General features: G+C 40.1%; 2 protein-coding genes across 3 annotated transcripts; one reads left to right on the top strand and one right to left on the bottom strand.

Moving 5' to 3' along the window:
* The first annotated feature begins 1,039 nt into the window (after positions 1-1,039).
* mtrf1 (mitochondrial translational release factor 1) lies at positions 1,040-7,752 on the top strand. Of its 2 annotated transcripts, none has more exons than XM_065274829.2 (9): positions 1,040-1,290; positions 4,175-4,263; positions 4,345-4,426; positions 4,515-4,622; positions 5,529-5,701; positions 5,835-5,952; positions 6,035-6,171; positions 6,307-6,405; positions 6,498-7,752. In XM_065274829.2, exons 1-9 carry the CDS (start codon positions 1,242-1,244, stop codon positions 6,630-6,632), a joined length of 990 nt encoding a protein of 329 aa, XP_065130901.1. In that variant the 5' UTR covers positions 1,040-1,241; the 3' UTR covers positions 6,633-7,752. The 2 variants fall into 2 exon arrangements, with proteins under 2 accessions (XP_065130901.1, XP_065130900.1); XM_065274828.2 differs by having other exon boundaries at positions 1,040-1,540.
* Positions 7,753-7,907: 155 nt separating this feature from the next.
* On the bottom strand, positions 7,908-11,948 carry wbp4 (WW domain binding protein 4). Its single transcript, XM_065274827.2, has 10 exons — positions 11,846-11,948; positions 11,637-11,709; positions 11,493-11,555; positions 10,829-10,949; positions 10,498-10,677; positions 9,877-9,983; positions 9,730-9,805; positions 9,422-9,651; positions 8,403-8,602; positions 7,908-8,302 (listed from the first exon to the last, which is right to left on the bottom strand). Coding segments are annotated over exons 1-10 (1,269 nt in total). The 5' UTR covers positions 11,848-11,948; the 3' UTR covers positions 7,908-8,085.
* Positions 11,949-12,023: the final 75 nt, after the last annotated feature.

Raw genomic sequence — 12,023 nt, 5'->3', positions numbered from 1 at the left:
CTAAATTAACATTGATAACTTAACTGCTGAGATGAAAACGGCTGCTGGGGGCAAAGGGTCTGAAAGGGTTGCAGTGTTTCTTTTGGAAAGGTAGGTACACGGTATGATTTTATTTTGATGGATTCAGATATTATACTTTGATGAAACACTGTGTTGCTTATGTAGTTACCTTTACGTATAACAATATTTATGTTTCCTAAATTACAAGCAAACTAGTACTAAATGGCTGTATCTAATTATGATTTAACAAAGTTTTCTCACTGTTGAATGAGACACGAATGGGCTTCTGGTCTGTCCGTGTTCATGTGTTTTGAAGGAGGCCAGGCTTTGGATGGCGATTTCAGTGCCATTAATGTCTTTGAGGAGTGATGTTTTTTCTTGTATGTGTTCAATAGTTGAACTAATGCACAGTTGGATTTTGTCAAATTCCCCTTTCACAGTGTTGCGTGATAAGATCAGTCTATTTAAAAAAACTTTGCCTCTCCTGTTATTTATGTATTGTTGGCTTTTAGTCAACCATTTTTCAGTGGGTAAGAAAGTAGTGTCAAGATCCCCTGAGAAAAAGCAGTGTGGTTCAGTGAGAAACTGCTATCTACAGTAAAGAATGATGCTTAGTGTACAGATGGTTTGCATAAACTACACATCCCAGAAATCACCGCGCCTCTGGAACATTTCCGGTGAGGGTGACAAACTGCAGCTACGCATTAATATTTTTTTCTCGTTCAAATGTCAGTATTTGACTATGGTATTTGACAGTGATATATTGTAGTTTGAAATGAGCATTAATTAAAAATAAAAGGAATGCTATAAATTATATTTAAAATAATATATATATATATATATTAAATGGAAAAAAATATAGTTTTTAGTGACGACTGTGGTAAGTTCATTGTGAACAGCGCTGAGAAAATTAACCGATATCAGGAGGCAGCACACTCCACAGATCATACACAACTATCTACTTTAACAAATAATTGAAATAATCTGAAGAAATTAAGACAAATAGTAACTGACCAATCAGATAGGATCTCCGGCAACACAAGGCCCGCCCTTTCCAGCACGCAGCTATGTGAATGTAAACGTGTGGGTTATGTATTGCTGCTTAGTTTAACATTGATTACTAACAATAGTTTGTCAGATATAATCTCAATGAATATATTTTCATCGACATTATTGTCAATCTTATAAATAAAAGGTGATGTAGTCTGAGCTGACAGTTTAATAACACGGACGGGCTACTGATGGTCGATGGCGTCTCTTCTGCGCAGGCTCGTGCCGCTTCAGACTCTGGTAAAGAACTGCAGATGGAAGTTTATCAAATCTGACGATGTCCTAAAACACCGCGCGGTCCAACAGCACATTAAACGCGTGTTAGATGAATATAAATGTATTTTAACTCGTTTAGATCGCGAACAGGTGAGTGAGTCTGAGCGGAGACTTTTAAATCATAAACTGGTTGAAGTGTCGCAGGTAGTTAACGCGTTTGAGAGAACTGAACTAGCTATGAGTGAGGAGACTGACCTACGAGCTCTCATTCACAGTAAGTCCCACATAAAAGTTTTACATTCATTCACAAAGACTTTGACCTGCTGAGTTAGTAACACATGTTTCTTAACCACCCCAGTATTAACTAACCCAGCCCTGAACTCGTACTCTGGCCTTCTGGATTTAGATTGAGCAACATGATGAGAGGTTTTAATGACGGATGAGTCATTCTACGAAACGGGTGCCATTTCCACTTTGCAATTTTCCAAATTTTCATTAAGAACAAACTTTATTTTTTTTACTTACAACTTTAAATATATTGTTAATCCTCCCAAAAAACATATTTTCCCAGCTCAGGTACAAAATTGTTAATAATATTATCAGTTTTATTCTGGCACAGAAGTCTTTCTTTTACCACCCCGTCACGGACAATATGTATGCCATCTGTGTAGTAAAACAAGAAATATATTTATAAAATCTAATGTTTTCCTAATAGTAAAATGTCCCTTTCTTGGAAACCATCAATATGAAGTCTATAATTTAATTTAAATAATTATTATTCGTTTTTTAATCTTGAAATATGAATTCGACATTTCAATGGCCTCATTGTTTGTACAAAAACATACGAATACACTTAAAAAATACAAATAAACTTACATTTATTTGATTAGTCCACACAACAAGAACATCATTCAACATTAATTTATTTAAAATGTATTTTCTATTACATAAGTTTTTAACAAAATGACCCCGTGACGGGGTGGTAACTGATGTCACAGATAGGTTCACTGTGACAAGGTGGTATGGACAAAGTGTGTATCTATATATGGTATGCTTGTTTTAATCTTTATAAAACTGGGGGAGGGGAAACATTAACATTGGAAACTTTGGTCATGCTGTGAAAAACTAAAATAAGAGCATCATTACAGTGAGTGAGTGAGTGAGTGAGTGAGTGAGTGACACAGTGAGTGAGTGAGTGAGTGACACAGTGAATGAGTGAGTGAGTGAGTGAGTGAGTGAGTGAGTGAGTGAGTGAGTGACACAGTGAGTGAGTGGCACAGTGAGTGAGTGAGTGAGTGAGTGAGTGGCACAGTGAGTGAGTGAGTGAGTGAGTGGCACAGTGAGTGAGTGAGTGAGTGAGTGAGTGAGTGAGTGAGTGACACAGTGAGTGAATGAGTAAGTGAATGAGTGAGTGACACAGTGAGTGAGTGACATAGTGAGTGAGTGACACAGTGAGTGAGTGAGTGAGTGAGTGAGTGACACAGTGAATGAGTGAGTGAGTGAGTGACACAGTGAGTGAGTGACACAGTGAGTGAGTGGCACAGTGAGTGAGTGAGTGAGTGAGTGAGTGGCACAGTGAGTGAGTGAGTGGCACAGTGAGTGAGTGAGTGAGTGAGTGAGTGAGTGAGTGAGTGAGTGACACAGTGAGTGAGTGACTGAGTGGGTGAGTGAGTGAGTGACACAGTGAGTTAGTGAGTGAGTGAGTGAGTGAGTGAGTGAGTGAGTGACACAGTGAGTGAATGAGTAAGTGAATGAGTGAGTGACACAGTGAGTGAGTGACATAGTGAGTGAGTGACACAGTGAGTGAGTGACACAGTGAGTGAGTGAGTGAGTGAGTAAGTGAGTGAGTTAGTGAGTGAGTGACACAGTGAGTGAGTGAGTGAGTGGCACAGTGAGTGAGTGAGTGAGTGAATGAGTGAGTGACATAGTGAGTGAGTGAGTGAGTGACATAGTGAGTGAGTGACATAGTGATTGAGTGACATAGTGATTGAGTGACATAGTGAGTGAATGAATAAACAAACCATGTTAAGTTAACAGAAACAATTTATTAGTCTATATCAGAACCACCCCGTCACATCCCTTACCACCACGTCACAATAAAACTTGTGACGGGGTGGTATGTGACGGGATGGTAAATATCATCCCAAAATGGCCGCAGATCTCCCATGTGGTCAAGTTCCTCACCTAGCATACATGCATTCTATCTGAAATATAATTTTATTTGCATTAATAATGTAAAAAAATATATCGAAATTTGTTTTCCCTCTCTATCTTGCGTGACGGGGTGGTTGCTTTAAGCTTGACGGAGCCTGTCTAACACAAAAAATCAACAAATAAAGAATGTAGAGGAATGTCAGTACTTGCCTGTTTTTGTTCTTGGTGGCAACAAGGCTCCAATGATGTCACTTCTGCTTTGTGATGTCATTTAAAGCAACAGTACATTATTTATAGATAAAAAAAGTTAGTGTGACGGGGTGGTAAGTCAAATTGAGGGACGCACACAAATCATCAAATATTTACAAAAAAATAAGGTTTATTTTGAATAAAATGTATCTTATGTGAAAAGGGACACAAATATAATCATGAAAACAATATATATTTTTTAAAAATACATAACTTATTTGGTGATATTTTGGATGCAAATGTCATGTTGGTCAACACGGACATGTGAAAATGGCTATGTACTAATGTAAAATTATAAAAAATAGTATGTTATTCTTTAAGAATAGTGTTTTTATCATATATCATATTAACAAGAACCCTTGAATGAATAACTTTAAGCTTTGTAAGAACATTTTGGGACATTTTTGTGCCTTATGCATCTCATCAAATGTTGCGGACCCAAATGGCACCCGTTTCATAGAATGACTCGGATGAATGATCGTTTGTTATTGTTTTTGTGCTCCAGACACGAGAGCAGAAGATCATGAGATGCTTTCACTGCTGCACGAGGAACATGAAGACATCAGCAGAAGATTAGATGAGCTGAAGAAAGAGGTTTGGAAAACAACTCATAAAGAAAAAACCGTGTTGATGATGAAATAAGGTCCCAGTGTTGATGTCAATCAATGCTTTCAGCTGATTCAGACTCTTATTCACGCTGATGAGCACGACAGTAGAAACGTCATTCTGGAGGTGGCAGCAGGAAGAACCACTGGAGGTTTGTCAAGTTTTCAGACATACTTTGAGAATTGAAAGTGTTTATTTCTGTAAGTAGTTGATGAATACTTGTGTCTGTTTTGCTGCAGGAGACATCTGTCAGCAGTTTACCAGAGAGATGTTTGATATGTACCAGGGCTTTGCCAGCTACAAAAACTGGGACTTTGAGATTTTAAATTATACTGCAGCAGATTATGGTACTAGTTTGTCATCATCATCATCTTTTGAGCTGTGAGTGATGTGGTGATGATGTCACACCTGAGCTGTGAGTGATGTGATTGATGATGTCACACCTGAGCTGTGAGTGATGTGGTGATGATGTCACACCTGAGCTGTGAGTGATGTGGTGATGATGTCACAACTGAGCTGTGAGTGATGTGGTGATGATGTCACACCTGAGCTGTGAGTGATGTGGTGATGATGTCACACCTGAGCTGTGAGTGATGTGGTGATGATGTCACACCTGAGCTGTGAGTGATGTGATTGATGATGTCACACCTGAGCTGTGAGTGATGTGGTGATGATGTCACACCTGAGCTGTGAGTGATGTGGTGATGATGTCACAACTGAGCTGTGAGTGATGTGGTGATGATGTCACACCTGAGCTGTGAGTGATGTGGTGATGATGTCACACCTGAGCTGTGCGTGATGTGGTGATGATGTCACACCTGAGCTGTGCGTGATGTGGTGATGATGTCACACCTGAGCTGTGAGTGATGTGGTGATGATGACACACCTGAGCTGTGAGTGATGTGATTGATGACGTCACACCTGAGCTGTGAGTGATGTGGTGATGATGTCACACCTGAGCTGTGAGTGATGTGATTGATGACGTCACACCTGAGCTGTGAGTGATGTGGTGATGATGTCACACCCGAGCTGTGAGTGATGTGATTGATGACGTCACACCTGAGCTGTGAGTGATGTGGTGATGATGTCACACCTGAGCTGTGAGTGATGTGGTGATGATGTCACAACTGAGCTGTGAGTGATGTGGTGATGATGTCACACCTGAGCTGTGAGTGATTGATGATGTCACAACTGAGCTGTGAGTGATGTGATTGATGATGTCACACCTGAGCTGTGAGTGATGTGATTTGTAGGCGGTCTTCATCACGCAGCTGTCAGGCTCTCGGGGGACAGTGTGTATCGCAGGTTGAAGTTTGAGGGCGGCACACACAGAGTTCAGAGGATTCCCGAAATCGGTCTTTCTTCTCGCATGCAGCGCATTCACACGGGAACTGTGACCGTTATAGTCCTGCAGCAGCCGGATGATGTGAGCCAACTTCACAAACTTTTTTTTTATTCTGAAATGTGTTGCACATTTTATATCTTCGTTGTATTTGAGTAAGAGATCAACACAATAAAAGACAACAACAAATGATCATCTTTAATAACCGTGTACACAGGTTGACGTTCACATAGAGCCAAAAGACCTGCGAATAGACACGTTTAAATCCAGAGGAGCAGGAGGTCAGAGTGTCAACACCACTGACAGCGCAGTGAGAATCGTTCACCTGCCCACAGGTACAAACAGCATTCGAGGATTATTTTATTGTCATTGATGCTGCTGGAGTGTTTTAATGTACATGGGATTGATTTGTTTCAGGGACTGTAGCAGAATGTCAGCAGTATCGCTCGCAGTTACAGAACCGTGACACGGCCATGCGTGTCCTTCGAGCGCGTCTGTACCAGAACTGCGTGGGACAGCAGAGAGAACAGACACACGCTTCACGAAAACAGCAGGTCTGTCGCTGACAGTCAACAAATTACACAGCTAGTTAAGTTGTATATGTGTTTGATAACTGCATTAGCAGTGACATGTGATGAAGATCAGGGATATAGATGAAATCTGAATAAACTCATGTGTTCATGTGACAGGTGGGCTCTCGATCACAGTCAGAGAGAATCCGCACGTATAACTTCAGTCAGGACCGCGTGACGGATCACAGGATTGGCTATGTGACACGTGACATCAAGGTAAACCTATGAATCTGACACACGGTGTAAATGTTGATGTAATTGTGAACCTGTGGAGGATTTAATACTGTGTGTCTGTGTGTTATATTCAGGAGTTCATGAGAGGAGGTGAATGTCTGGAGGAGGTGATCAGACTCCTCCAGGAGCACAAAGACAGAGAAGCTTTATTTAAACTGCTGGAGAAGGACAGCATTAACACTGATCCAGAGTCAGAGATTAAAACATAGTGTGAATGTGGAAGTCTTGTGATGGGATGATTTTGGATCAGAACTTCTTCCAGACGTCATAATGAATGAAGCTGCAGAGGCTCCTCACTGAAACGACTGTGAGTTTGTGATAAAAGAGCGCTCTGATATAACAGCAGAAGGGTTAAAGATAACTCAGTCTCTCATGTTTAAAGTCTTCTGTATTATTTGTTTGTTTGTACATCAAGTACATTCTGGTCACACTTTAACACAAACGAACTCTTAACTCCTTTTGCCTCAATACAGTCCTAATAACTGCTTATTAATACTTACTTAGTCAAGTAGCTGTTAGGTTTAAGTATTGGTAGGAATTGTGTAGGATTAAGGATGTAGAATAAGGTTTTGCAGAATCCTTATCATTATTAAGTACTAATAAACAGACAATATTAATGCTAAAAACCAACTAGTTAATAGTGAGAAACTACACTAGAGTGTTATCATTATTAACTCGCAAACGTATTTAAAGTGAAAAGGATACATAAAAAACATGCATTTAACCTTAGACTTTAAGGGGTGGTTTCCCAGACAGGGATTATCTTAAAACAGGACTAGACCTTAGTTTAATTAGGAAATATAACTAGTTTTAACAAACATGCCTTACTATTTTGAGGCAAAACAAAGCACACAGATATGTCAGTGCAAGTTGTTGTCAGTTTGGACCGCTCTTATATTAAGTCTAGGACTAGTCTAATCCCTGTCTGGGAAGCCACCCCTATATGTTGTGTTATATATCATTGATCTACAGTCCATACACAGGATTTACTTCAATTACATCTGAAGTTACTGTCATTAACTTACTGGAAAATGAAGAGTTAAAGGGTAATTCAATTACTTGGTAACTAGTTCCACCCAACACTGTGCTCAGTCCAGGTGATTTTCTGATGATCAAACGAGCAGCTCTTGATTGTTGTTGTTGGGCGTGGAGAGCGAAAGCGAATATCAACTTCAGCACAAACACACATTTTCCTATCAGACACAAACATTCTAGAAAAGATCATTTCTGGCACCGGTTATTTATGTTAATATCTGTACCATATGTTCATTTGGCACCTGAAGTACTTTCTAACCGCTCCGTTAGAAAGAATTAAGAAACGATTTGTCCCTGTTGAGTTTACCCATCATTTACAAACATTACATGATATTTACTTAATTGAGGTTCACACTAAAACTCCTAAAACAGGTAGAGAAATATTTAATCTACCTATGGCTTTAATTCATTATGCCAACAATAAAAAAATACTCTAAAACACCTTCACAAAGATTTTCAAACATTTATGATCGTATCCAAATCTGACTTCTGTAAAAAAAATCATTTTGATGGTGACCTAACAACAATTTATAAAACAAACATCACACATAAAGAAATCTGCTGCCCAGTGATCGTAAAGATGATGTGAATAAATGTTTTGAGAGACAAACACTGCTGTATTAAACTCTAGTCGTCATCATCTCTCTGTCGAAGACTCCTTGATTTTCCATTCTCAGTCTTTCTCTTCTTGAACGTCTCTCCTCCAGCGTTGCCTTCCTCACCCTGACCCAGTGAAGTGATGGTGCGCTCCTTAAATTTAGGCCGTGGCTCAGGTGCGAGGTCCGGTGCGGCCGGCGCAGTGACTGCGGTCGCCGTGTGCGGCAGCTGCAAATCCACTTTCTCACTGCAGATGAGTAGAAAAGGACATCATCACTATAACTATTGACTGAATATATAAACAATGATGCTGTGTTCAAAGCAGTGATATGTTGTGAGGTTCTTACTAGGGATCATCCTCAGGCTGGATTTGTTCCCAGGCTCCATATGGATTTATCTTTCTGGGTTTCTTTGCTGGAGTCACTTTGACTTCGACTGCAGCAGGAGCGGACGTCACCTCCTCTTTCTTCTCCTGGGGTTTTTCTTCATCACTCACTTTCTGTCCTCCGTCATCCCCTGATGTTTGGTCCGGCTCTTCCTTTCGTTTCTGTCAAAAACAAACGTGTTTATTTCCTGGAGTGTGTTTGTGCCATGTTTACATGCACAATTTTGAACTTAAGCACAATTCTTCTGCGCATGTGCCCGAGGGTATTCTTGCATCTGATGCTATATTACGATTCACACGTTTACATGCATATACTTTTCTCTTGATGATCGGATCACAGATGGGACTACACCACCCCTTTAAATACAATCGACATTTGCATCTGATTAAACCTAAGGGTATTGATTAACTCTTTCACCGCCAGCATTTTTAAAAAAAGTTGCCAGCCAGCGCCAGCGTTTTTCATGATTTTCACCAAAGTTTAATGCCTTCCAGAAAATGTTCTTCTTTAAATAAATAAACATACAATATACCAAATGAAAGAACAGACCCTCTGCTTTCAAACAAAAAAAAACGTTTCATCCTACCTTCAGTGGTTCTTTTGCAATCAGCTTTTGAATATGGGTAGGTTTTTGCAAAAACACCATATTTTGAGCGAAAAGCAGAGATAATTCCATTTTTATGACGGACTTTTCATAGAGATCCCATTCAGAGCGATCTTTAAAACAGACACGGACATGCAGCAGCTTGCCATAGGGCAATACTTCCGGTTTTAAAAAGTTGCGGAAGGGCGCCACCTGGTGGATAATAGCGGTATTGCGGAAAGACGGAAAATCTCGTCATTGGCGGGGAAGCGTTTTCTCTTAATTGACGAGATATCTCGTCAATGGCGGGGAAAGAGTTAAAGTGTTTACATGAAGGATTTTGAATACGATTACCAACAGATTATTTCTTTGCATGTAAATGTAGCTTCTGTCTCACCCTGAAGCTGATCTTTGGGACTTTGGTTTGTTTTGCGTCCGCTGGTTCTTCTTTTGTTTCTTTAGGAGATTCAGAGGTCTCTTCTCCTCCACAGAGAGAGTCGGGCTGAGGAGGAGCAGCATCACTTTCAGAGGGAGACTCGGGCTGAGGAGGAGGAGCTTCTTCCTGCGTCTCCTCATGAGAAGATCTGTCCTGTGTGTTGAGGTCATGAGGTTTATCCCAGCTGGATTCTGCTCAGAAGATCACAAAATGTGTCATTGATCGAGTTCTGCGTGTGACCTGAAACATCAGCGTGTTTGTTTGCTCACCGCCCGTCTGTGTGTTGTAGTAGTACGTGTACCCGTCAGGGCTCACAGCTTCCATCCATCCACCGCCCGAGATAACCTGTGAAAGACATCGTTCATGTGCTCGGCTCCAAACACACAGATTAAGAGCTGAAGAGTAAATCTGTGTACCTGCATCTCGCCTGTGCCCGGTGGTAGTAATAATGATGATGACGGTGATGAAGATGAGGATGATGTGCTTCCACCCTGAAACACGTCTGGGTTCTCCCACTGAGACTCTAAGATCAATGACACACAATCACATCAGTAAAGTTTCATCTCGAAAAAAGTTTCCTGGACAGAGTTTATCTTAGTCCCAGACTAAAACACACGTTTGAGCGGCCTTCATTAAAAAAAAGACCTTGCACTGACACTTTCTAACATATATCAGTGTTCATTTTTTGACTCAAGATGCACACCAGAATTTTTATTTTGTAAGGTATGTTTGTAAAACTATTTTAATGTCCTAATATTACTAAGGCCTAGTCCTGGAATAATCTAAACCTTATTATCTTAAGCAAGGACTAGGCCTTAGTTTAATTATGAAATATAACTAGTTTGAACACACATGCCTTACTAAAACATTACTTGTGTGTATTTTGAGGCAAAACAAAGGGCACTGATGTATTTTAAGATATGTCAGTGCAAGTTGTTTTCAGTTTGGACAGCTCTTAAAAATGTTTTATTGAAGGACTAGTCTAATCCCTGTCTAGTAAACCGGCCATTTTTGAGTATTAAGGTGTGATGTGGTACCTCCTGTGATGGTGTTGTAATAATATATTTGTCCATCATCTGTTCTTCCTTCCACCCAGATGCTTCCCGTTTGAATCTTTCTGCTCTCTTTCACTTTCATTTTACCTTTAACTTCAAATTTTTTGGATTTTGTCTGTGGTCGAGCTGGAGCAGGAGCTGGAGCTGGAGACAAACTTTCACCTGTACACAAGCAAACAATGAGGTTTTTATCAGAAATGTCTTAATCTGAAACATTAAAAAACCCTTAACTGAATGAGAAACATTTATATGCAGTCGACTCATGATGCGAGTGTTAAATACGGAGACTTAACATCATCTAAATCTTAAGTACCTGTTCCTGTGAGTCTCTTCAGATCTTCTTCATAAGCTTTCTGTGCAGCTTCTTCCATCGCCGCAAACTCCTTCGACATCTTCTTCTCCTGTTTGGCTTTAGCGACGCTCTTTTTCTTAATCTGTCGTTCAACATTGACAAGAAGACACAGAAGTGTGACACAAACATTGCTGTCCAATAGGAGAGCGTCTCTACAGACACGCCCACGCTCTTATCATCGTACACATGCTGATCTGAAGACAGCAGCCAACTTTCTGTTTACTACTAACAGCACTGAACACCAGCACGTGTTATACTACACATACTAGGATCATATAGTATGCACACTAAGCACATGTACACGTCAGGCCTGAAGTGTGCAGTATATGACGGAGCAGAGATAAACATCCCACAATGCACTTAGTGAACATGAGGTCAGGATCTGGGCAATAACTATTTACGCTTGTGTATATACTACTGCTCTTTAAGAGAGAAGATAAAATACCAGAACAGACTGTTTGAACTCTTGGCAGAATAACCCAAAATAAAACTCATTCTGTCATGTTAAGCAATGGGCACGTGCAGTGAATGTACTGCAGCAAAAACATCTATCATTAACCCTAACCCCAAACTCCTACTGTTAAATTCATAACCCAGGATTTAGATTTAATCTGTTTTACGTTACCTCCTCGATTTTGGCCGCGACATTTTCCTTGTGATTCTTCCCTCGCTCGTGAAACTCGATGCACTGCGTGAAAAAGACTCAGAATGAGAACACAAACATCACTCGTGTTTATAAATAAAAACCTGAGCTGTAATAATAACTTACGGGTTTGTTATCTGCGATCCAACACTTACAGTACTGACAAAACTTCTTCGGTTGTGATTTCCAATAATCAGCCCTATTATGAACGTACACACAAACACAACACGTATATAAACAAAAACACACTTGTGTGTGCAATAACACTGAAAGCTTAAGATATGCGTGCTTGTTTTATTAACAATGTTATCAGTCACAAGTACATCGTTACTTACATGTTTAATAATTATAATGAATAAAAACTTCAGTCTCCTGCACTTAAATGTGATCGCTCCCTACATCGCTAATGTCACCTCGATATGACGTCACGAACAGCGCGACAAATTTGCGACGGATCATCACACATCCTCGTTTTAAATTGTAGGATAAAAAATATACACTATATTCGTAATA

The sequence above is a fragment of the Paramisgurnus dabryanus genome, chromosome 7, assembly GCF_030506205.2.
Source record: "Paramisgurnus dabryanus chromosome 7, PD_genome_1.1, whole genome shotgun sequence".
NCBI lineage: Eukaryota > Metazoa > Chordata > Actinopteri > Cypriniformes > Cobitidae > Paramisgurnus > Paramisgurnus dabryanus.
This window is presented reverse-complemented; position numbering and strand designations above follow the sequence as displayed.